General features: G+C 25.5%; 3 protein-coding genes and 1 pseudogene across 5 annotated transcripts; 3 read left to right on the top strand and 1 right to left on the bottom strand.

The window, feature by feature from the left end:
• The first annotated feature begins 6,809 nt into the window (after positions 1-6,809).
• On the top strand, positions 6,810-8,127 carry LOC132926863 (inhibitor of growth protein 5-like). 3 transcript variants are annotated; one of them, XM_060991276.1, is made up of 5 exons: positions 6,810-6,944; positions 7,000-7,238; positions 7,301-7,409; positions 7,485-7,687; positions 7,867-8,127. In XM_060991276.1, exons 1-5 carry the CDS (start codon positions 6,908-6,910, stop codon positions 7,966-7,968), a joined length of 690 nt encoding a protein of 229 aa, XP_060847259.1. In that variant the 5' UTR covers positions 6,810-6,907; the 3' UTR covers positions 7,969-8,127. The 3 variants fall into 3 exon arrangements, with proteins under 3 accessions (XP_060847259.1, XP_060847258.1, XP_060847257.1); XM_060991275.1 differs by having other exon boundaries at positions 7,482-7,687; XM_060991274.1 differs by having other exon boundaries at positions 7,301-7,687.
• Positions 8,128-8,223: 96 nt separating this feature from the next.
• On the bottom strand, positions 8,224-9,293 carry LOC132926861 (beta-1,3-galactosyltransferase 6-like; annotated as a pseudogene).
• A 4,453-nt stretch (positions 9,294-13,746) lies between these two features.
• Positions 13,747-18,771, top strand: LOC132926865 (dynein light chain roadblock-type 2-like). The gene is made up of 4 exons (XM_060991277.1): positions 13,747-13,907; positions 14,004-14,123; positions 14,261-14,428; positions 18,167-18,771. Exons 2-4 carry the CDS (start codon positions 14,042-14,044, stop codon positions 18,217-18,219), a joined length of 303 nt encoding a protein of 100 aa, XP_060847260.1. The 5' UTR covers positions 13,747-13,907; positions 14,004-14,041; the 3' UTR covers positions 18,220-18,771.
• A 4,677-nt stretch (positions 18,772-23,448) lies between these two features.
• On the top strand, positions 23,449-26,775 carry LOC132924099 (dynein light chain roadblock-type 2-like). Its single transcript, XM_060988200.1, has 3 exons — positions 23,449-23,539; positions 23,866-24,033; positions 26,699-26,775. Exons 1-3 carry the CDS (start codon positions 23,449-23,451, stop codon positions 26,773-26,775), a joined length of 336 nt encoding a protein of 111 aa, XP_060844183.1.
• Positions 26,776-27,120: the final 345 nt, after the last annotated feature.

The raw sequence follows: 27,120 nt of genomic DNA, 5'->3' as shown, positions 1-27,120 counted from the left end.
CTTTTATAGTACTTATAGTTGCAGATAGATATTATTCTTACATTTTGAATTACTTAAGTTCAAAGTTGATATAATATACTATAAAAATAATAAATGTTATTATAATATAATTAATAATTAATGAAATATTTTTGCAAAAAAGTATATCAACCTACAGGTTTACCATTGATTATAAATAGTACTATTTAGTTTTTATAGTCAATGGTTTTACTTATGGAAAAATTAATTACTTTAACAGCAATAGATATCATAGAATATGTATATATATGTGTGTATTATTGTAAATAATAAGTATTTATATTGTATATAACAACCATGTAGCTGCAAACATGAAAAAGATTAAAGACATACAAGATGTTTTAACTTAATATAATAACATTACTTTGGGTTATGGTTACATTAAAAACTAACAATGAAATAAACGTAGCAAAAATAAAAAGATTTTTATAGCTAAGGCAAGTTTTAAGAATGAAAATTACAAGCAAAAGGTGTTTACCAATCCTTCATTGAGATTTTTAACAAATTTCAATTCTTACATTACTATTAATTTACTATCAATTACATTCAATACCCATTACACGTACATTCAACATTGCATAGAAATATTATTATTTTCAGTATCTTCTAGTTCATTTTCAACGTACAATGTTGATACTTTCAAAAGTGGGATGAATGCCAAATCATGTCTAAGCATGCCTTGAGTGATCTGCTGTACTGGCATCTAAAACAAAATAGTCAGTTAAATATGTATAATGGTTGGAGAAATAATAAAAAATGATAAGCAATAAAAGGTAGTACAAATCTACAGAATATTTTGTTGAATTTGTATGTAACTAAATACTACACTTGTACATAAGGAGAACGAACATTTTTATATAACAACTAGTACGTGGACGACAGTGAATAATTCAGAAATGGAAACAATCAAAACATAAACTATTGGACAAAATTCATTTTTATTACAAAATATTTGAAAACAATTTACAGTTGAAATTTAAATACAAATACCAATGTAAAATTGCAAAAGATATGAAATATAAAAATTATAACAGATGATAAGAAATAATAATTATGATAAACCATAATAGATAGTACAAATATACCAGAATGTTTTATAGAATTTAAACGTCTTATAAGTGTAACTAAAGAATACATTTGTACAACAACTGAAAATTGCTCCTTTTCAATATGAATTTGTATTATTCGTCAAAATTATATTTTATAGTTTTTATGGAGTAAAAATATCAGGTTAAGTGAAACATAAGAAAGTTACAAATGATAAATTAGAATCGTTTTCTTAATCTAGTAGTCCAGGATCAAGACTCTTACATGTGTCAACTTTGGCGTAAAATATGAACAATTCCTTTATAATATGAAAAATCTTTATTAAATGAACAACAACTACACGCAAAAGCTAAGTAAAAATACGATTTTCAACTATTTTTGCACCCCGATTACAGGGTAAATAATGATCCTACGCATTTTTACCATAGTACCATTATAACTCGTCATAGCATTTATGAGTCAGCACTTAAATTTCGAAAAGATTGAACAAAAACTTAATTTCAAAAAATTCGGAAAATACGTAAAATCAGTGCTCAAAAAGTAAAAGAAAATCATAACTTCCCAACAAAACGTCCTATTTCTTCGGTTATGGTACCGTTCGATTTTTTACAATACTGTCTAAACAATGCGTAGAAAAAACTGCTCTAACCACCCAAAATATAAGTGTTCCGTGGCGCAAAGTACAAAAACTGCAAAATCCTAACTTCCGACGCTAAAAAAAGGGGTAAAAAAGGCTCCTACAGTGTCACCACACGACGCCGATTTTTATCACCGACCTACAAAAAACCGAACCTATGAATTCCAGTAACGTGGAACAAATACTAAACATTTTTTTATATATCCATGGGGGGAACAAGGAGCTATAGGACCCTCCGACCACCGAAAGAATTTATGTAAAACGACTTTAAACAAAACTTTCCGTGAAGAAACTATGCCTCTACATCAAAACCAGGCAGAGTAACACTCGATTAAAAGACTCAAATTTTGATCAGGATCCTCCAAAATACCAGAATCTTGAGTTACAGACACGTCGAACGACTACTGAGATTTTCCAAAAATATATTTGGGGGGGGGGGGGGGGGTCGAAGGTACCACAATTACGGGGGAATTTTTGGTGGGGCCTAACCATTGTCTAAGGACGTAACTTTTATAGCTGTAGAGACAATAGTTTTTACGTACGAATTTTTCAAAATCATTATACATCATATCATTGCCGCATGATTCTCGATGTGATTTGATGAAAAACTCCTTCTAAATAAACTATTTTTTATGCTGATGGCATAATTTCCAAACGTTGAAACATGAACAAACTTATGTAATAGATTTTAAATAAAACATTTATTGTATATGACGTTCATATTATAAAATAATGTTATACTTAACTATAGAGTATAGGGTTTTACTAAATATGAATGCCTTCCTAAAATTTAACAATTAATGCGAATATACAGTATACTAATAATAGTACTCATAGATAATAATAAAACACACTATAAAATTAAGAATATTTAAGCTTTTGAAAAGGTATTTAAAGTCTACCTATTGTAATTTTTACGTATAATAAGTAATGTAGTTGTTTTATTTACATCGAATATAATATGATTTTGACGTTTGCGAATACATTTCTTACAAATTGTACTAATAAGTCGTAATTGTTCACAGTTTTTTGTTGCTATTGTTAATTACAATTTAGAAAGTTCAGTATTATTATACCGTTTAGGGTAATGTTAAATTTTTATAACTGAAAAATATAATTATTTACTTCGAAACCAGATTTATTAAAGAAACTGTCTTAAGCAATGTTGAATATGCAGATATGCAATACCTAAGTAAATAAAATAAATATTTAAAAAAGTTTTGTATAGTATAACATAACTTTTTTAAAACTTCACATTCTACAACTGGTTATTTTAACACATGATATAAAATGTTGTTATTATGATAGTCATCTATAGATTTTGAGATTCAGCTTGGAATACTAACCTTTTTAATATTGGTCGTATCTTCTTGAAATCCTGGAGGTACAACGCAGTGACATCTCGAGATCAAATTTCTGTTCTAAAGAATGTTAAATTAAATTTTAAAATTAAGAAATTGCTAAAATCAAATTTCCCGCCAATTTTTTTTTTAAAACTTGTATTTAAATCACTATTTACCGTCTAAATAATTGAGTTGAAAAACTTTTACTAATTGGAAGATCATCTAGAGACGCATATGGGTCGATCCTTGAACATTTTATCTAGATGGGGCCAGCATTAAAGGATTTAGTTTTGGAGTTAGATTTTTGATAACGTAATAACTTATAATAGATTGAGTTTTATGATAAAATTTCATGAAAAAATCAGAATTTGGATGGACACTGTTACACAATTATAAATGAGTAGACAATTTTTATATATTATGCAATGGTTTGTGAGGAAAAATAGTAAATCGCGAAATATTGAACTTGTGGTAGGGTTGCCTATACAAAACACCTTCAAATCTGTATGCCAATACAATAAAATACATTATGCGCTCACTTTCACTATTTGAGGTATACAATATGATAAAATAAATTCTTTCATAGAGATAGAATAATAGAAGAATCAACCAATATTTTAAATTTCAAAAATAATTTAATTGTATAGAACTTGCCTATATAAACCCCTTTTATTGACGAAAGAAAGGATCTGACAACCTGGCTATAATGATTAAGCATTTGAATATATTATGATCACTAATATTATCAAAATTTAAACAAAAAATAGATCACAAATGTCCATAAAACTTTACCTCATAAGTCATATTTTTTATTATAAGTCTATATTTTGACATTTATCAAAATCACAAAAAAACCAACTATTTTTTAGTTAATAGTTGTCTTGCTTGTAATTTTAAGTTTTGAGAAATTTATACATGATTTTTCATAAGTAGTTGTAGTTTATAAGATTGAAATCATAAAATCTAAAAATGTACAAAGGCAATTAATGGTTAAACACATTTAAAGTTCAAATTCAGTCGAAATCACATAGCAAAATAAAGATGACTAATGATTTTCTTTTTTATAATTAAAAAATATTTGTAGGCATATAAAAGTTATAGAATATATAACTATATACTATATTTGATACATTTAACGGCCTTTACAAATCAAAAACCAATATTAAATTAACAAGTACACGCAAACGCTGATGTCGTCCCCACTGCGGCGACGCTCACGCCCTCTGTCGGTGTATACATTCAATAATTGATTGTTTTATAAGCAGTTTAAAATAGGAATTTTTAATATTTGTCAAAATTATCATATAAAAACATGTTTTTTAGTGTATTCAAAATAACAGGTAAAATGAAACATATTATGAAAGATAATAATGGTAAATCAGAATCATTTTTTTAAACTATTTTTCATGCATCTAAACATTAACTTAATATTTGAGTGGTGTTTTATAATGATTATTTAAATAAAGTAAAAAGTAAAAGATCTTTATAGCATAGGTAAATTTTAAGAATGAAAATTACAAGCTAAAGGTATTTACTAATATTTTATTCGGATATTTAACAAATTTCAATTGTTTAACAGCTACTAATTTACTATCAATTCTATTCAATAACCATTACACGCACATTGTATAAATACAATATTATTCTTAGTATCTTCGAGTCCATTTTCAGCATAGGATGTTGATATAGTCATAAGTGGTAGAAATGTGGAATCATGTCTCAGAATGCCTTGAGTGATCTGTTGTACTACCATCTGAAAAAATGTAGTCAGTTATATATGTTTAATGGTTAGAGAATAACTTGAGAATACTGTGTTTTATAAGCAGTTAAAAATATGAATTTAAAATACCATTCGAAATTATCATTTAAAAACATGTTTTATGGTGTTTATGAAGTATCAGCTTACATAATATATATGCAAGTTAGTAATGGTAAATAAGAATCATATACTTAACCTAATGGTCTGTGTTTCATGACACTAAATTGGGAATACAGTGTTTTATAAGCAGTTAAAAGTAAGTAGTTGTAGTTCATAAGATTGAAATCATAAAATCTAAAAATGTACAAAGACAATTAATGGCTAAACACATTTAAAGTTCAAATTCGGTCGAAATCAAATAGCAAAATAAAGATGACTAAAGATTTTTTATTTTATAATTAAAAAATATTCGCAGGCATATAAAAGATATAGTATATATTACTATATTTAATACATTTAATGGTATATACAAATGAATTTATTTTCTCGCAAAAATGAGTAACCAACTGCTGTACTTATGACATAATAAAATAAATTACTTTATTCATAATAATTCTATCAAATCTACTAAGTAGGCTGGTAGAATGTCTATTCAAAATTGATTTTCGTATATAATGATTGTATTTTATTGAATTTAAATATTACAATTACATTTAATACCCATTACATGTACATTGTATAAAATCTTTAATTTTATCGCAATCTTCTAGTCCATTTAAAATGTAAGATGTTGAAACTTTCCTAAGTAGCAAACATGTTAATTAATGTCTCAGCATGCCTTGAATGATCAGCTATACTGCAATCTGAAAAAATGTCAGTTAGAAATGTATAATGGTTAGAGAATAAGAGTCTCAGTATATCTTGAGTGATCTGCTATACTGCCATCTGAAAAAAAAAATTTGTCAGTTAAATATATATATAATGGTTGGATGATAAAATTTCTCTAATACACACTATGAAGAGAACGAAAATCTTAATATGACAACTAGAACATGGACAACACTGAATAATTAAAAAATGGAAACAATCAAATAAAAACTAACAGACACACTTCATTCATATTTCAAAATATTTGAAAGCAATTTACAGTTCAAACTTAAATACAGACATGAATATAAAAATACAAAAAGATATGAAATATAAACCACGGCTATAGATATCTATAGCCGTGATATAAACTTATAACACATGATAAGAAACAATAATTATGATAAGCCATAATAGATAGTAAAAATCTAACAAAATGTTTTGTAGAATTTAAAAGTAAAATAATTGTAACTAATGAATACACTTGTACAAAAATTTAATATTGCTGCTTTTCAATATAGTATGACATCAAAAATATTTCTGATTTGTACATAATAGTATCAAATTATAATTGTTTAATACATCTATGGTAACTAGATGATTTAAATAACATTACTTTGGGTTAAGGTTAAATTGAATGCTTACCTAATTTCAAAATTTATATATCGAAACTGGTCAAAGTGTTCCCTTAGACATTTTAACACTTTGTTAGCCTTCACCTGCCCTTTATATTTATATAGGTTTAAAAGCGTGAGGTCTGCCGGAACAAGTTCAAATATTTTTTCCAAAATTCGTGGTTTATCGGTCGACGGTACCGGGTCACGCAGTATTTACTCAATTTCAAAATTTATATTGTGAAACTGGTCAGTGTTCTCTTTGATATTTTAACACTTTGTTAAACATCACCTGTCCTTTCTATTTATATTGATATAAAAGTGTGAGCTCTGCCGGATCATGCCTTTTTAGTGCTTGTCGTATTATGTTATATTATATTATATGTATTTAACTATATTATATTAAACTTTAGTATATTATATTTTATTTAAAATGTATGACGAATTAAAATTAATTAATTAATTATTTAATTAAAATAAAAAATTATTATCAATGTGTTGAATGTTGGTGGAATTGTCGTTTTTGACTCGCTGTTGTGGTAGTACTGTTTCGGCTAGTAATTATTGGATTATTGCTAATGTAATCCTTGTAAATACTAAATTCCCGTTTGTTGTTGTTTACAAGTATCTTACACTTATTTTTTTCTTCAATAATTCTCAGCTGGATCATAAAATAACAAAAATGTCTTCTTCGCTTAACTTGGAGCACTATCTGGACAGTAAGTTTTTTTAAATTTTGCATTTAAATGAGGTACTATTAGAACCATATTTTAGATTTAAAGAATCTTCCTGTTGAGTTACAACGAAACTTCACTCTGATGCGAGATCTTGACTCCAGAGTACAAGAACTGATGCGTACCATTGACAAACTGTCAGACGATTATATGTCAAATGTCAAGGGATACACAGCAGATAAAAAACGCGAAATGATGACCATCATACAAAGTATGTTTGACAAAGCAAAAGGATATGCTGATGATAAAGTTCAATTGTCTATACAAACTTATGAATTGGTATGTTGATTTTGAATTATTAACATTACCCTAAAAATGTTCTATTCTATTATACCTTACAGGTAGATAAACATGTTAGAAAATTTGATTCAGGTTTAGCACGCTTTGGAGCTGAAATTCAAGACAGAGCCATTAGTGCTACAAGAAATATAGAAGAAAATTCACAAAAACGTAGGTGTTCTGCATTATATCATATTATAATTCCAATGTATTTAGCTATTTCTTTATGTGTATTGCTTCCAGAAGGACATGAAAAGATTAATGACAACCCTACAAATAGTGTAACCAGCGTTACAGTAGAAACTAGTTCCCTTACTGGTGCATTAGTTGGTGCCGGAATTGCACACTCGGCTGAAGTATTAGATATGCCTGTCGATCCAAATGAACCGACGTATTGTTTATGCAAACAAGTATCTTATGGTGAAATGATTGGCTGTGATAATCCAGATGTAAGAATTTTAATTTTAATTTATTAATTGTTTATGTATTTATTGTTTTTATTTTATACAAATATTTTATTAAAAACTTAAACCATTGAAAAAATAATAACATTCTTAATTTTTATTGTAAATATTGTGTTTCATTTTTTGTATCATATTTAATTAGTTGTGTACTTTTATTATTTTAGTGTCCTATTGAATGGTTCCACTTTGCATGTGTCAAATTAACTACCAAGCCTAAAGGAAAATGGTTCTGTCTTAAATGTATAACAGACAAGAAGAAAAAATAACACATATTATAAATGATATGTTTTTTTATTTTATTTATACATACATATAATGTATAATGTTATGTTAATTTTCTTACGGCATAAGAACAAATGATTGTAATTTGAAATATTGTCATGAATTGAAAACATAATAAGAATAAAATTTGTATTGTTAATTTATTTATATTTTTTTTTATTCAAAAATGAAAACAAACTCCAATTTTCAAATTTATTAAATTAATAATTACACCAGTCTTTTTATGTTGAAAAATGTATTTATGGAATTAAAGGCAAATTTCTGACACAACATTTAGATGGCTTCACTGACCAGTTATACTCTACTAGTAAGAAGCCATGTTTTTGAACCCTCTATCACATAGTTTTCCAGTCTGAATAATGTTTGAGCAGTACATTCTCATCATTTCAGGACTACGTTTATGTGTTACTAAATAATCATTTTGACATCCACGACTATACCATTCTGTGTCAAATCGCCGGTCATGTTTTCTAGTAATATTTAATGGATTTAACAAAGCGCCAACCGAAACATCTAACATAAAACTGAAAAATAAAAATAGACAACAAGAATTAGGATTGTTAATCAATCATTTTAATAAAACCGTTATAATTGGTTAGCTATTACATAATGAATTTACTTAACTTAATATCAATATTTTCATATTACTTTATATTTTATTATGCTACTGATCATAGTAGCATTATTATTAAGCTTACCTTAGGTAATCTCGATTCTTCACTATTTAGATGAAAAGATCTTTGGATAAAACATAGCCTCCTCCCAATGCATATGGTAAATATCTACCACACGCTATCCAATCAGTTTCTTTAAATTTACCTCTTTTTTTAATGTTTGCATTACCATCAAAATATCTCCAGTAGAACCTTTTTTTAGGCATATGTTCTAGATCATTGACTATTAATGGCATATTGACAAAAGAATCGTCATTAGACATCACATGTTCACAGATAATCAAAGTTTATATGATATACACTGGAAAATTATGCTATTATTTTACGAGTGAGTAGTTTATACTCATCCTTTTCATACCTCCAATAAGTCTTCATGAACCAGCTTTTCAGCATTTAAAGATTTGTCTTTTGATACAACAAAAAATGTTTTAAAGTCTCCTTTTGTTTGAGCCCATGTTTTATGTATAGCATCTCTACGATTTACATTTTTTACAGCTGATATGACAACTACAATTTGATGAAGTGTTTGGTTTTAATGTCATTGGATGCAAAACGAACAACGTTAATGTGCATCCTAGAGTGAATGAAAAACTTGCCAGGAAATAGTATGCAAGGCGTTTTTTATGCAGTAACATTTGATTCTAAAAAATGACAACTTAGAATATTTAACTAAAATCAACAAATATAAAAAATATTAAATAAAAAAACATTAAAACAAATAAAAATGAGGTGTTTCATAATATTGAGGTGTTTGACATAAATATTAAGTGACCAAAAATAATTAATATTAAGTATGTAAGAGTAATTAATAATTATGAGCACTGTGAAATGAATATTAAATAAATGGAAAAATTAAAATCTATTCTACTATCATGATAGGTAGTACTGTAGTAGGTACTATATAAATGTAATATCTACGAATGTTGAATACTTGCTTGTTTATCTATACTTGAATGCTCGTTATGCTCGAGAACTGTCATAATGTATTTATCACTGTTGTGACAAGAAACATTCTTCTTTAGTGTAATTGTGTATTTTTGTTTGAAACATTGAAACGCAAATGCTTTTTCTAGTAGAAAATATGTTCCCACCTTCGTCTATCAACTTTAAAAGAGGTATCTGGTAAGCGGGGATATTTTAGATCATAAGTAGACGTTTCTCAGTACTTTATAAAATAATCATTAGCAAAGTAGTTATATGCATATCAAAATCGCCAAAAAATTTAAAACTATTTTCTAGTTAGAATATTTTCTATTGAATACAAGATTTCTTATAGTAGTTCATACAATCATACTGAAACTATAATATCTAAAAAAAATATTCAGACAATTATTTTTATATAGTCATTTTAAATTAAAATTTAGACAAAATTACTTATTAAAAAGATAAATAACATTGTTAATTATTTTTATAATTAAAAACATTATTATTATTATATTATTATTATTTATACAATACGTAATGATGTTTTAAATTTATTTTTAAGGTATAAATAGATAATTATACTATGGATCTTATTTTTACTGTTTTACCTTTTATAGTACTTATAGTTGCAGATAGATATTATTCTTACATTTTGAATTACTTAAGTTCAAAGTTGATATAATATACTATAAAAATAATAAATGTTATTATAATATAATTAATAATTAATGAAATAAAACATGAAAAAGATTAAAGACATACAAGATGTTTTAACTTAATATAATAACATTACTTTGGGTTATGGTTACATTAAAAACTAACAATGAAATAAACGTAGTAAAAATAAAAAGATTTTTATAGCTAAGGCAAGTTTTAAGAATGAAAATTACAAGCAAAAGATGTTTACCAATCCTTCATTGAGATTTTTAACAAATTTCAATTCTTACATTACTATTAATTTACTATCAATTACATTCAATACCCATTACACGTACATTCAACATTGCATAGAAATATTATTATTTTCAGTATCTTCTAGTTCATTTTCAACGTACGATGTTGATACTTTCAAAAGTGGGATGAATGCCAAATCATGTCTAAGCATGCCATGAGTGATCTGCTGTACTGGCATCTAAAAAAAAATAGTCAGTTAAATATGTATAATGGTTGGAGAAATAATAAAAAATGATAAAAAATGTAAAGGTAGTACAAATCTACCAGAATATTTTGTTGAATTTGTATGTAACTAAACACTACACTTGTACAATAACTGAAAATTGCTGCTTTTCAATATGAAAAAAATATAAATTTGTAACATTTGTAAAAATTATCATATAAAACCATGTTTTTTAAGTGTTTATGAAATATCATGTAAAACGAGCTTATATGAGAGCTAATAATGGAAAATTAGAATCATTTTATTGATCTAGTATTCATGGTTTCTAGACATTAACTTTTTGTTACACTACTATTAATTTACTATGAATTACATTCAATACCTCTTACACGTACATTGCATAAAACCATTTTTATTATCAGTATATTCTAGTCCATTTTCAAAGTAGGATGTTGATACTTTCCCAATTGGTAGATATGTGAAATCATGTCTCAGCATGTCTTGAGTGATCTGCTGTACTGCCTTCTACAAAAAAAAATTAGTCAGTTAAATATGTATAATGGTTGGATGATAAAATTTCACTACTACACACCATAAGGAGAACGAAAATCTGTATATGACAACTACTAACTAGTACGTGGACAGGTGGCGGTTTTAGTTGTATTTTTTAGTGAGACGAGTTATGAATAACCCCTTCCCTATCATAACAAAAATTAAACAGTACGAATGGAATTTAAAAATATAAAAATAGTTATAATTTAATATAATTTCAATTATATATATACATAGTGAGATATTACAACAATAACAATTGATTGTTTATTTTTTTTGTTGAACGTGCTGCAATGCCCGTAGCTGCGGACTGAATATAATAGTAGATCTATTTTCAGTACGTAGTAACGTAGAGGCGATGAAAAACGAGCCTCACAATGATTATTGCATATGCGTAATTCTATTTAATTAAGCAGTCGCCTGCATTCGCGTACATACGCATTTGTGTGTAATTTTTGTACACAAGTACAAAATCAGAGGCTACGAAAACGGCGCCTCTCTGACATCATTGGAAATATACTGAAATATCGGAGTTCGTTTACGTACTAATTATTTCGTGCATTTCTTATAGGTTTATTGATATTTTTGATATTATACACAGAATGATAGGTACAATAATTGTACTTTTAATTAAATGATAAATTACCAGTTCTAAACTAACCTGTTTAGTGAATCATTAGAGCATAAGAATCATAATTTAACTATAATTTAAATATGTATAATGGATGAATAATAATATGAGAATACTATGTTTTATAAGCAGTTAAAAGTATGAATTTGTTATATTAGTCTAAATTATCATATAAAAGCATGTTTTATAGTTTTTATGAAGTATCAGCTTAATTTAAATAAATGGAAGTTAATAATGGTAAATAAGAATCATTTATATAATCAAATTGTCTGGGTTTCATGACACTAACATTTTGTTACGCAACTATTAAGTCATTAACAATTACATTCATTTACCATTCCACGCCCATTGCATAAAACCATATTATTATCGGTATCTTCTAGTCCATTTTCAACATAGGATGTTGTAACTTTCCAAATTTCTAGAAACGTGAATTCAAGTCTCCGCATACCTTGAGTGATCTGCGGTACTGCCATCTGTAAAAATTTTGTCAATTAAATATGTATAATGGTTGGAGAATAACATGAGAATACTATGTTTTATAAGCAGTTAAAAGTCAAGGTTTCATTACAATAACTTTTTGTTACAGTATTATTAATTTACTACCAATTACATTCAAAAACCATTACACGTACATTTCATAAAACTATTATTATTATCAGTATATTCTAGTTCATTTTCAACGTACGTTGTTGATACTTTCAAAAGTGGTATGAATTTCTATTCATTTCTCAGCTTCCTTTAAGTGATCTGCTGTACAGCCTTCTAAAAAAAATTAGTCAATTAAATATGTATTATGGTTGGAGGATAAAATGTCATTACTACACACATTAAGGAGAACGAAGATATTTATATGATAACTAGTACGTGGACAATACTGAATAATTCAGAAATGAAAACAATCAAAACAAAAACTAACAGAAAAACTTCATTCTTATTTTAAAATATTTGAAAGCAATTTACGGTTGAAACTGAAATACAAATACGAATGTTTAAAATTTTAAAAATTTAAAATAATTGTTATTTATCTTAAGTATTATAAAATGAAAAAATTATTATTAATAAATTATTCAAATTATACACATAAATGACAATTACTTTATATTTTTATTTTTTAACATTTTTGAAATTATATAGGTACACATGACAAATGGCAATTATCGACATTGTTAAATGCAGATGTCAGCTATACTTTAAGTTATGGTAGAGAAGTGTTACATAGATAAATGTAATGATTATATTTAATGATGTAAATCATAATAAAATAATGAATAATGTATGATGAATTTTGTTATAGGGGCTTTTTTCCCGAATACCGATATGATAAGAATAGATCTTATGCTATAAATGTGTTTTTACTTAATAAATAATAATGTATAATGTATATAATTATTATTATTAATAAAAAGTCTAAAACATATGTGATTTGTATTACCCCAAATGGTGTAGCTTAATTTTAGGCTATAGGTTATTGAAGAAATTTGATGATATATGATCATATTTGTACTTTATTAGTAAAAAGTTTCTACTTTTCTATGTTAAAGTGTACTACTTTTTTTTTATATAAATTAATTGTCATACATTGTTTCGTATTTGTACACCTGTTGTTTTAAGTTATGTTTTATATACTATAGTGTAGTGTAGTTGATAACTACTTTTGAGTTTTAATATTACGTAGGTACACTAATTATTTTTCTTGAATCTTGAATTATAATTGAAAAATAATTATGTTTATTAAAACTCCTTTTAAAATATGCATAGGCAATGAAATATACAGTATTGCGGTTACTTTCCTTATCAGAATTGATAAGTGACAAATCTACGGGAGCCTGCTAACTTCACGGATATAAAGTGTTATCGGAGTATCAAACTATTGACTGATAAATAATTCGACCATATCGTAGAAACTCCTTTTATAAATGAAAGTTAATGACATATTATAGTATTGTACAACACATTTAGACATTTTGCGTTCCGCTATTTTATTACATTATATATAGTGTAAACATTGCAATTACCTATTCTGTACGTGACGAATACTTTTATTCATAATTTCAATAGATTATTGATACTACAATACTTTTAGTTAAAACTATTAATCATTTTTCCGATTTTTCTTAGTTTGATCAAGAACAAACAAATTTATTTCAGCAATAAATATGGCCAGCGAAGTCGAAGATACTTTGAAACGCATCCAATCTCATCGTGGAGTAATCGGTACAATTGTAGTAAATAATGAAGGTTCGTATTCTTCAATCATTTTTACGCCTATTATTAGTATAATATTATTACACTTGTATTAAATATATGGTATAATATATATATATATATAATATATTTCTTTAAACATTTAATAATATGTATCTTAATTTTTTTAGGCATTCCTATTAAGTCGACTTTAGACAATTCAACTTCAGTTCAATATGCTGGATTGATACAGCAGTTGGCTGATAAAGCTAGAAGTGTTGTAAGAGATTTGGATCCGTCAAACGATTTGATGTTCTTGCGGATGCGTACTAAAAAACACGAGATAATGGTGGCACCAGGTAAATTTCATCTATTAAATCAATAATTAAATACATTTCATATCTCATTCATATATGTATAATTCTGTGTTTTATGAAACAATTATTTGCACTAAAATATTTAATAAAGGAGTATAGGATAATATTTCTTTACCTTATTTATGTTTTAATAATATAACTATCTCTAAAAATGACAATTTTTTGATATTAAATTTAAATAATATTATCATATTTAGTTATAAATTTATAATAGAAATATGAATCTGAAAAATGTATTATTTATTTTTATATTTGTACATAATTTTATTATTGACAGATTTAAGATTAGATTCTCTTAATTCGTAAATTGTTATGCAATTAATCTTCTATATTGTATAATTTAGAATATCCCCTTAGTAAATTAATTGCATATTAGTCATATTAATGTTATAAGTATAAGATTAGTAAAATATTTCAAGCTTCCATTTTTTTACATAAAAAAATGCGTTTTCTTTGATGGTTTATTTTTGAAATGGCTCTTAAAATGTTACTGAACAAGAACGATATATGTTACAAAGTTATACTTAAATAAAAAGATCTTAAACAAACTAGAAAAATGTTCAATGTATTCAAAATTCTTTAAGTTATAACAATTTATACTTTTAAGTTGTAGAAGTGTCTTAATAAATTATGTATATTGTGTATATATAGACATTACACACAATTTAAAGTGACAAATAGGATTGGGATTTTATAGCACTTAAATTTCATAAATATATGATAACATTATTATTTCAAATATTGTTAAAAATAAGCAACAAAAATTAAAAAAATATATATAAAAAAATAAACAGACATTTTTAAGTTAATACTTAACCAAAGTTAAACATTGAAACTGAAAAATTCAAAATGACGAATGCTGTTGCCTACATTGTGTCAACGTAACCCATTTAGTCTACTACTCTACTATATAATATATATAATTTATATAGACTATAAATTTGATTGAAAATAATCTAAAAACACATTACTTACATTACTTTATTTATAAAAAATGATCAAATTTGTTTAAAAGTTGCTAAAAGTGATTAATCATTTCCAAAAGTCCAAAAAAATTTGCATAATATGCAAAATTTAATTTTTAATTTTTAGTTCTACAAATTATGAAATAAATCTTAAGCTTTCTCTACTATTTCTAAGCACCTTTAAAAAATATGCAAATACTATTAAGATCCCTACCCTGATGACCAACAAAGAATTTCATTAATGAGAGTATAGTATTCTTGTTAAAACAAAATAATTAAATCTAGTTAAAAACATTATTTAAAAGCATTTTTTTGAAAATTATTTATTCATTATATTAAATAAAAACATGACATTAGTATAGGACAATTTATTTAAATGCTTATTATTTTTTGAAAAAAAAATAAAATAGATTGCAGTCAAAAAAACTATTATGTTATTAATGTATATATTCCTAATAAATTGTCTATATTTATAGATGTATTTTTGAAAATTATTAAAAAGTTTATGAATAATGGTAAGAAGTTAATTGTTACATATATCTAATACTTGATACAAAGAATTTTAAAACAACAACTTAATACCATTAAGTACAAATTACTTATAATTTTTTAAATATTAATTATCATTAAAATTTATCAAATTCTATGTAAGCATATTTCATAAATAAATGTTTTGATCAAAATTGTTTTCAATAAAATAACTTTTTTTCGAAAATTAGAATTATATAAACATATCATGAAGTAAAATAAAATATCAGTAAAAACAAAAAACATTTTTTTCTTCAAAATATTAGCAAACTAATGTAATATTTAATAAAATGTGTAATTAATTTATTAGTTTATCTTTGTATAGTAATACATTGTTTGGCTCAACGGTTCTAAAATACATGGCTCTTTAACAAATTTTGTGTAACTTGCACTAAAACTGATTTGTACATTCTAAAATCAAACATTCTACATTTTTAGAGTAAATAAAAAATAAATTTTTTTTGTGATTTTATTAAATTCAGTATTATTTATGTATTTAATTTTATTATTATTATATCTTTTAATTATTGTCATTTAAAATGTTACTATGAACTACACATTTTTATACCCGTAGAAAAAAAAAAACGGTCAACAAAGACTCTTTTATAGACATTTTTTGACAAATAGTGTGCAAATTTAAATTAAGAGGACGTCTCACTCGCATTTGTGGTCTCCGTCTTACACTCGTACGACATAGTAAATTTTCATTCACTAGTTTTAATATATAGTATATAATATATAATATAGAATTATAGAGTGAATTGACCTATTATCAAACTTTTAGGTAAGAACATTATCTGTGTTCTCTCGTTGGATTTTTAGGATATTTTAATTTTTAGGTGAGTTATGAGTATGAAAAATATTAAATATTTGAAAATGCTCATAATTCACTTAAAAATTAAAATATCATAAAAAATCAAAGAGAGAACACAGATAATATTCTTACCTAAAAGTTTGATAATTGGTCAATTAACTCTAATATTAAAACTAAAAGCACACTATTGAAACTGGTGAATGAAAATGTATTATGTCGTACGTGTGTAAGACAGAAACAACACACACGGGTGCGATGTCCTCTTAATTGCCACCCACAAGTAATTTTCAAAATTAATATTTGGCCCTTTCCAAAATCTTTATTGAAGACTGCTGGCTTATTTTCTGAATTTATAACTTTAATGTAACATACATAATAGTAATATTTAACCTTTCTTAACCTTAAAACAATTGAAAAACGTAGCTTGCGATTAGATTTATACCTTACATATAAGCTCTTCACAGGAAAATGTAAATGTCCTGAGTTCTTAAGTTGTTTCACTTTCCATACCTCTATTCGTAACATCCGGCCTAAAAATATATTTTTTCTAATCACATAAGTTACTATAATTATTCAAGCAACAGAATTATGAAAATTATAAATAAATTAAACATTGATCTATTCATATCACTTCAACTTATTTAAAATGTATTTTAATTGCATACTTATTAGTCATAACTATAAATATATCATTAATTGTATTCTGTATTTCATTTTTTTTTTCTTTTAATTATTATAACTGATTAACCGAACAATTATTGTTATTATCTAATGATTGTAATTGGGCCCATTCAAAGCTCTGCCCCCCTGCGCACCCTCCCCCCAATTTGAGCACTGATGCACATACATTTACCAAAAAATTCTTGGGGGGGGGGTCTGAAGCCCACCCAAGTTCTCCCCTTAGTTACGCCTATACCAAATACCACATGCAGCCAGTGTTTGAATTGGGAAAAATTAGAAAAGAGATGCAAGAGTGTAAAAATAATTTACATACCTCTTGAGTATTTAAATAATGTCTTATTGATTAAAGTACAATTAGAGAGGTACACATAAATACTTCTAAAAAGAAGAGGAACTCTGTTCCTTTGTGATTTTCCTCAATTCAAACACTGCTTTAGTCCCTAACCTGCTAGTGGATTGCAATCCATGGTAGATTACATACAACAAGATAGCTTTAAATAAGTACTTGTTAAGTTGTGATGCATAATAATTTTAAATTAATAAAAAAGTATTTTTTAATATTGTGTAATACATTTTAAGTTAATATTTTAGTATACATGTAAACTAATAATATATACATAGACAAAAAATATTGTAATATACTATTATACTAACATTTATTACAATTAAATACAATTTTAAGTAAATAATTATATGAGCTGATATTAAATTATTTGTAAATTGTTGTTTCAGATAAAGATTTCATAATGATCGTAATTCAAAATCCAACAGAAGCACAGTCATAAGAGAACAATTTTTTAATAATATAACAAACAATAAAATGCACTTAAATTTAATTTTAAATATTATCCAAAAATAGTAATTTGTAAATATTTATTAGTTAATTACAAATATTATTGTACATACTAAATATTGATTTTTATAATTTTATATAACACATACACAAGCTTTTTTTTTATTGTTACTCATCAGTTTTTTTTCAATTTTCAATTTATCTGCAAGTATAGTAAATTATTGCAATTTAAAAATGCTCCTAACTAAGTTAAAAATTCAAGTATCATAAAAATACAGATAATATTCTTTCCTTTAAGCTTAATAATAATCCTCACTGCTCTAACAACACAAAGTGTGTTCTAGTGACCTGCAAATTTGCTATGTTGTACCTTTTTAAGACAGAGACAACACATGCGAGTATTGTATCTTCTTATCAAAGCACAGCAGAAAACAAGGACACTGTTTGATGATGTGTCTTTTTTTCATGTTTTGTATTATTAAAAATGTTCTTTAATATTAAAAGTATTTTGCTTATTTTTGGTATTATATTGTCCATACATTTATTTTATGTCTTTAATTTATTTTGTGGTGGACGGTAGTTTAGCCGGGATATTGTAGTCATGCTTTAGCCAGTGTTGATTTCAAACCTCCTGTCCTAGGGCCTAGAGGGTATGCCATAGGAGTAAATAATAAAGAGAAGTAAAAATATTGTTCACATTTTGCCCTGGGGGCATAAACGCAATTTGAGTTTTTAATTTTGGAGGTGGGGCTATTATAATTTGCATGCATGTAGTATGTGTATGCTCCCAGAGATATATAAAGGTGGAAGGGAATAGGGAATATATACGAACCATTTGGGGGGAAGGGCTACGAAAAAATTGCACTTATGACTAGAGGGGAAGTAATATTACCCCTACCCTGTAATAATTACTGGTTTTAACCTAGTAGGGTAACGGTGGATGCATTGATAGAGAATCTAGATCAGTGATGCCTAACCCGCGGCCCGCGAACTGCGAAGGTAATCTGTGTGGCTCGTCACAAATTTATAAATAAAACAAAATATTCTAAAAAAAGTAAAATTATATTTATTTATTTTGTAATAGTAATAATAATAATAATAAAATAAAAAAAAATGTTTAATGTGACATTTCAACTAGTGATTGCTTTATTAATAATGAAAAATCTGGTTCAAAGTTGTTCCAATCCTCATAGTTGAATGTAGGTGTTCAAGTCGCTATCTATAAACTGATTTTATCCGTTTCATTCATAGAAATAAATAAATAATTGTTCACAATTAATATTCTTCGAGTCAAATACAGTTGTCATTTTCATTATAACATTTCTTAAAGCAAATAAATCTTTGTGTGAAAGTTGAGAATAAAATGTTAAAATATAATTTTTTTCATTTTTTGATATAATGATAATTGTATGTGCCTACAGTGTATACCTCAATTCGTGATCTTTTCAATAGTCAATAAAAGATAAGATATACGACATATATATTGTATACTTATTATGTAAAACAAAATTATATTATTACTAATTAGATTAAGATTAGGATTATTTGTACTTTTATATTTGGTGGCCTGCTTACTGCTTAGAGATGATTGTTTACCAAAGTGGCACGTCAAATAAAAAAAGTTGGGCATCACTGATCTAGATCAAGTATCTTAATACTTTTGTAGTATATGAATTAATCAGCAAAATATAATTGCCTCTATGAAAGCAACAAATAAAACATTGTTTTATTTTAACACTAAAATAGTAATTTAGTATGTTAATATAAAACTAGGTATTGTTTATAAGTTATAACTGTTTGTATCCATTGTAGTTAATAGTCAAACTCTTCAAGTTTAATAAATATAACAGTGTTTTTCAACCTTTGTATTATGGCAACACACTATTAAAATTTTTTATACTTTGTGACACACAATAAAAAAAAAATAAGAATAATACCTATTAATTTTTCTAAATATAGTGTCAACAAGGTTCGTACATTTAATATTAATTATTAGTACTTCCCGCTACACGTTTGGACTTACCCGACGAAACACCGGTTGAGAAACACTGAAATATAACATAATACTACAACATGTACTGATGTACTGAGGAGTATGGACTAATTAAGATTTTATTTAAAAATTATTTTAATATTTTAGTTACAATCAATTTAAGTTTACATTAAATTCAGACTAGCAGTTAACAATAGTATAGTTTTTATAATAATTTAAATTAATATCAAATTAGGTATATTATAATTTTATATGATAAAAAAAATATGTAATAACTATAATAAGTACTCATTTATAATACACCTATTCATGATTAATTGGTTTAATAAATTAATTACTGAATTGTTTAAGTACAACTTGTAAGGTCTAAAATAAATAAAAATATTAATTGTATAGTAATATTGATTGTTCATTTTCTAAAGCGTTTTTGTAGTATTAGTAAACTGTGTAATAAATAACATAGAAATCGGGAGAAAAATACAAACTTATGATTAATTTTCTTTTATATTATGATAACGTAGAAATAATTACTCATAATTTCAGTAAATTATCTAGATCCCTTATACTTAAAATTTGAAAAATGGTTGAACAATTTATGAATAAAAACATTATAATTTAATAAATTAAATAGGCTAATGCCTATTTGGACCGTAGGTAGGTAGTTAACATTTTTATTCGTTTTTATAAGTGTTTAAAATTCAAATTTTTACAAATTTCATGAAAATATCATTTAAATTATTTTATAGTTAAAAATAAATAAACATTTAAATTAAATACATTCGGCCTAAAAATGTAATTCAAAATTCATTATCAGTTGTTTATATACTACAATTAAAATAACAAAAAATTACATAAAGCCAGAAGTAATTAAAAAAAAATTAGAAAAAACCAGTTTTCAAAAAAATTGATTTTCTTATTTTTATACAATTCAATAAATAACTGTAGATACCTACTTGAAAGTAACACCAAATTTTTTTTATTAATATTTTCTCAGTATGATTAAAAATATTTTGACTTTTGTTATGCTATTTATAAGTATGAGATAATTTTAATTTTTTTTACAAGTTTTTCCAATAATTGTGACAGTCAAAAAAAAATTTAAAAAGGAAAACAAGATTCCTTATACGTTGTTTTAGATAAAATTTAAAAAAATTTAACCGTAATTTCACATTTTTTTTTTTATTATGTGTACCTGCAGTTTAAATTTTAACTATATTGAATATTCACCCATAAAATAAACATGTTTCTCATCAAACGTAGATAATAGATACTTTACATTTTCACTTAATTTTTATAGTAGTATTTTTTATTTTTCAAAATAATTTATCTTTTTTTGAGCAATTTATAAACATTTTTAATTTTTTTAGCTTATTTTTCGATACATATCGATTAAAACAATTTATTCGGTTGTTATAATGCTTTATTGTTCAGTATATTACGTAATATATTGTTATTAAATGTTATTATAATTATCTAAAAATAATAAAAGTTACATAGACATGAAATTTTTTATAAATATTTAAAATTCGAACTTTAAAAACATACGAGTATTTGGTATAATTATGAAAATTTAAAAATGATTTTATAATTAATAATGAATAAAATGCTCAATATTTGTAGGTAAGTCTTTAAAATGTAATACAAGGTTTCTCATAAGTCATAAGTAGTTAATATTAATTATTATAACCAAAATATATTAAAACCAATAAAACCTAATTGATTTTTATTGTGATTTAATGTTTAAATTTAGATGAAATTAACATTTAAGCCAAGAATAAGAATTTTAGTTATTTTTTGTTGTAAAACTAAAATATTTTTCACTGGGATTAGAAACTTTGAATCTATATCACTATATTACATATTGTGTATGATAAAATTTTTCAAATACAATGTTTTCTGCAAAAATTAATTCAATCGTCAGTATTATTAATATTGGTAATATTACTAAATACTATAATAATAGTAAAATAAATAACTGTAATAAAAATATAGAAATAAATATATTATCATAAAATGGACATGAGTAGTACTCCGAATAAATTTTTAATACTTCTGTTTGTAAATACTCCAATTAATACCAAGTATTTAGAATACTTTTCCAGTATTTTATTCCTGTTAAATAAGTTTTTAGTCCTTTTTGACAATTATGTGCCTATACGGATTATGAATTAAACTTAAAAGTTAAAATCAATGCGATTTTCGTATATAGAGTAGGTAAGTACGAGTATAATTTATTATAAAAATATAGTATACCTACTTATAATAAATGTTTTATTATTATTAAATGCCAAATATTTAGGTGTTATGCAAACAATTTACTTGATTAATTTTTCTTCGGTTAAAAATAAAAAAAAATTGAATACCTACAATATTATACATTTATTTTTATTGTAAAACTGGATCTTAGCGACATAAATATTTTAAAAATATAAAGGTAGGTAAGCTGTAATAATTAATATTCGTTATGGTAAAGAAAAAATTGAAGTGATGGCATATGTCAATATTATATAATATTACGATAAATAACTTACGCAAAAAAATATGCAGAAAAAACTAGGAATTTGGTTTGAATGATTTTCATTTTAAAAACAGATTTTGTGTGATTATCATTTTATTAAATTTAATAGATTTTGAATATATATTTTTTCAGTTGTGGTATAAACTATAAATGAATAATAATTTGATATTTTTTTATCACGATACTATATAATAGTTTTTGAAATATTAAAAGTTACTTTTATTAAAATCTATTAAACTTGTTTAACCATCACAATCCGTTTTCAGAATTTAAGTCCGTGAAATCAAATTTTTTCAGTTAAATACTTAAGTCATGGCTTTTAGGTTTAAATACCATTTTTATTTATTAGCCGGGTGTTTAAAAAACATTCAACTACTATTTGCATATTTCAATTTGATATAACACTAATAAATACTCGTTGTTTTACTACTAAACAAGCACATATCGGTCAGTAAAAATCAAAATAATTGCCTATACATAACTCCTTAAAAATACGCAAAAAAATAATATAATATTAATATGATGTTTGGCGTAGATATTATATTATACTATATGTAATCATAGAAACAACTTGTATAGTTTGACTAATATTTTCAGTCTAATGAATTAGAAAGTTTTGAATGATAACCATACTTATTAAATTATAAGTGTAGCTTATTCTCTTTTTAAAATTTGAACAATAATTATATAAATTTATCTAACTATACAAAATGAATGATGTTCATCATGAATTTGAAGAAACTGTGAAACGTATCCAATATCACAACGGAGTTGATGGTGTTATTGTCGTAAATAATAATGGTGTGTATTCTTTAGCGATGTCTAAGTGTCTTATTATAGTTGTGATAATTGTGATCACAGGCTTATTAACTTATTAATACTCATGAGTCATGATTCAATAATTAGCGTTTATGACATACAATCTTTCGTTCTTAACTTATGATTTGTTTGAATGTGTCCTATATGTTTGTAGGCAAGTGCCTACACCTTTTTTTTGAGGGGGGGTAGTTAAGGTTGTACATTTTCATATTTATATAACAAGAAGAGTTGACTTCGGAGAGAACCCATAAAATTCCTTGTGTACACGCCTGTATAGTGTATGTTTGACACGGATTATAATTTTATAGGTGATCTCATAACTTCAACTCTAGACATGAGATCGTCTGTTAGCTACTCTGAAATAATGTCAGATTTGGCTGAAAACGCGAAAAGGTTTGTCAGAAACTTGGATCCGACCAACGAGTTAACGGTTTTACGAATGGGTTCTAAAAGACGAGAAGTACTGGTGGCGCCTGGTAAATTTCGTTTAAGCATATTTTTTTAGTCAAATAATACTTCGAGTATACTTTAAAATGTACAAATGCGTAGTTATCCTCTTATTTTTTAGGATTATCTTCATCACCACTGTAGAAATTTAAGGATAATATTAATTTTTAAGATAGATTAACATTTGTTATTTGTTCATAACTTGTATTGTTGCCTTAGTTACTAAACAACTTATTCTTTATGAAATTAAATACTATTTTACTATAATTATCAAATATTGTATATAATATATTCTGTATTGTATATTGTATAATACATAATACTATATAATACACAATACTATCATTTATGAGATTAGATGGCAGTAACCGCTATAATAGTCCAGTCAAATTAGCAAAAAGTTCGGAACTAATTCCACGAAAGCTGGATTTTGGTTTTTTTTTAGTTTATATCTTACTTATAAACATATTAAAAGTCCTGACACCTACCCCTTTTGCGTAGCCGTCGTCCACCCCTCTTCAAAGAGTGGTGCGCCCCTTTCACTATTTTCGCTTATAGCTCGTCAGATTTTCAAGTTACAATAAAAATATCTATTACCAAAATTAAAGACCATAAAATGTTCTATCACAATACATTATTTTATTTGACATACATATTTATAAAATTGAAATATAAAAAAAAGTTAATTATGAAATAGCTATATTAATTACAATAATATTTAAAATAATTACAAAAATTGAAAATTATACATATATATATATATATATTTATATGATGTGTTTCTGACTGCAACAAACACATATAATGTTATTGTAGTAATTGTTGGAGGTTTCTTATTGCATCGCGTTGTATGGCCTTCAACTTTGACGTGTGCCAATATGTCAATATCATACAAAATTACGTAAGCTACGTAAAAAATGGATCTAACTGCATATAGGTAGTTGTATTTGATGGATACACTGATACACAAATAAGGAATTAAATATTAAAAATTCAGAAATGCAGCGACGAAAACATATGTATACGAGTGTCGAGTACAAACATAATTTTTGAAGAGTCAATGGCTGTACTAACAGCTCAAGAAAAATTGTTATTTAACACCGAGAATAAAATAAGGCTTATAACAATGTTGACCGAAAAGTTTTTAACTTCGGGTATTCTTGTTCAGCAAGCCGAAGATGACGTAGATTTACTTATTGTCAATACAGCTGTACGAAACACCGACGATAATATACAAGTAGTGTTCATAGGAGAGGATATTGATTTACTTATACTGTTATTAACATTAAGTCCTTCAAAAAACACAATAATATTTGAAAAACCGGGTAGAGGAAAAATAGAAACCAGATCTTATGCTGTTGGAAATCTACAAGAACATTTTAAAAATGAGATTCAATATTTTATGTTTATCTATGTGATTGGTCGATTGGTGGATGTGATACTACTTCGTCATTATCCCAGAAAGGTAAAATAAAACACCTGAAAACAGTTCAAAAACACCCGGAATTATACGATTCATTATTAATATTTAATAATGAATCTTCATCGCCCGAAGAAATTTAACGTGTCAGAGAAAAATATCTTTTAACATTATATAAAGCTCCAGCCCACATTAAATCTTTGAATAAATTAAGAGATGATGTTTTTCAAAAAACCGCCGCTTCCAACAAAAAACAAGTTCAACTAGCTAGACTTCTACCTACTATCGATGCGGCAAGAGAACATTTATACACAGAGTTTTTCTTTTGAAAGTGATTAGTTGTGCCTACACAAAAACATGTAAACACAATTGTAGTTGTCGAAAAGCAGGATTGCTATGTTCAGTTATATGTAAGTATTGTCAAGGAGGTTCGTGTTTAAATCAGCAACCGATTACAGATGATGAAGAAGAAGAAAATATTGAAGACAATTCTGATGACAGATATTTAATTGAGAATCAAAAAGAAGAAACCAACACACCAACAATAAAAAAAATAGACCCGCATAATTTAATTAATAAGGTACAGTATGATTTTATTAATTCAATACATATTATAATTTAATAATTAAAAATGAAAATATTAAGTATATTAATTAATTTTGTTTCAGGACCTATAAACCAACACCATTTAAAACATTTAATTTCATAGCTTATTGTCTGAAAAAAAAATTAATGTATAATTTTCAATTTTTGTAATTATTTTAATTATTATTGTAATTAATATAGCTATTTCATAATTAACTTTTTTTTATATTTCAATTTTATAAATATGTATGTCAAATAAAATAATGTATTGTTATAGTAAATTGTATGGTCTTTAATTTTGGTAATAGTTATTTTTATTGTAACTTGAAAATCTGACGAGTTATAAGCAAAAACAGTGAAAGGGGCGCTCCACAGTCTACCCTCTGAAGAGGGGTGGGGGGCTACGCATAAGAGGTAGGTGTCAAGACTTTTAGTATGTTTATAAGTAAGGTATGAACTATTCATATATTACAATTCACCTTTCGTTGAATTAGTTCCGAACTTTGTCGATTTTTGGTCTAATTTGACTGACTATATAATTTTATTAATACGAGTAGCTATAGAACAAATTTGGATTTTGATTATAAATTAATATTTAAAATGTTAAATACATTGTATAACAAAACAACATTAATTAACTATAATTTAAATAAAGGAGATAATATAATGTTAAATTAATTTTTTTTCAGGTAAAGATTTCGTAATGATCGTTCTTCAGAAACAAAATCATAAATCTATAATGAAAAGTATAATTAACTCTTTATAATGCGTTTATATATTGCTTTGAATAAAACAAAAATGGAATATTTTGTAAATATAAATTAGTTATATTATACTTATTCGACTATACTATACGGATTACACGTAAAATTGTTAAAGTATTGATTTTTTATGATTGCATGGAAAAATTTTTATTGGTAGCCTAATGGCTTATTTATAACATGGTTTTTTTTCTATTCATCTTGGTGACATTCATTTTTTTTTCGTTCTTCATTCTTATATAAAACCAGTTTGTCATATATTATTTTCCCATTAGTACCAAACACTCTTCCACTTTTGAGTATATACCTTATAAACTGGCCTACTTAGTACTTTGTTCATGAATATTTGC

This window comes from Rhopalosiphum padi, chromosome 3 (genome assembly GCF_020882245.1).
Source record: "Rhopalosiphum padi isolate XX-2018 chromosome 3, ASM2088224v1, whole genome shotgun sequence".
Classification (NCBI taxonomy): Eukaryota; Metazoa; Arthropoda; class Insecta; order Hemiptera; family Aphididae; genus Rhopalosiphum; species Rhopalosiphum padi.
Note: the sequence above shows the minus strand (reverse complement) of the source record. Positions and strands in the feature narration are given on the sequence as shown.

Excerpts from the sequence above, each read along its gene's own strand:
- LOC132924099 (XM_060988200.1), top strand. The coding sequence starts at position 23,449 with ATGAATGATGTTCATCATGAATTTGAAGAAACTGTGAAACGTATCCAA. Across the intron at positions 23,540-23,865 it reads TATTGTCGTAAATAATAATG|GTGATCTCATAACTTCAACT; the intron begins GTGTGTATTCTT and ends ATAATTTTATAG. Across the intron at positions 24,034-26,698 it reads AGAAGTACTGGTGGCGCCTG|GTAAAGATTTCGTAATGATC; the intron begins GTAAATTTCGTT and ends ATTTTTTTTCAG.
- LOC132926865 (XM_060991277.1), top strand. The coding sequence starts at position 14,042 with ATGGCCAGCGAAGTCGAAGATACTTTGAAACGCATCCAATCTCATCGT. Across the intron at positions 14,124-14,260 it reads AATTGTAGTAAATAATGAAG|GCATTCCTATTAAGTCGACT; the intron begins GTTCGTATTCTT and ends TAATTTTTTTAG. Across the intron at positions 14,429-18,166 it reads CGAGATAATGGTGGCACCAG|ATAAAGATTTCATAATGATC; the intron begins GTAAATTTCATC and ends TTGTTGTTTCAG.
- LOC132926863 (XM_060991274.1), top strand. The coding sequence starts at position 6,908 with ATGTCTTCTTCGCTTAACTTGGAGCACTATCTGGACA. Across the intron at positions 6,945-6,999 it reads CTTGGAGCACTATCTGGACA|ATTTAAAGAATCTTCCTGTT; the intron begins GTAAGTTTTTTT and ends ACCATATTTTAG. Across the intron at positions 7,239-7,300 it reads CTATACAAACTTATGAATTG|GTAGATAAACATGTTAGAAA; the intron begins GTATGTTGATTT and ends TATACCTTACAG.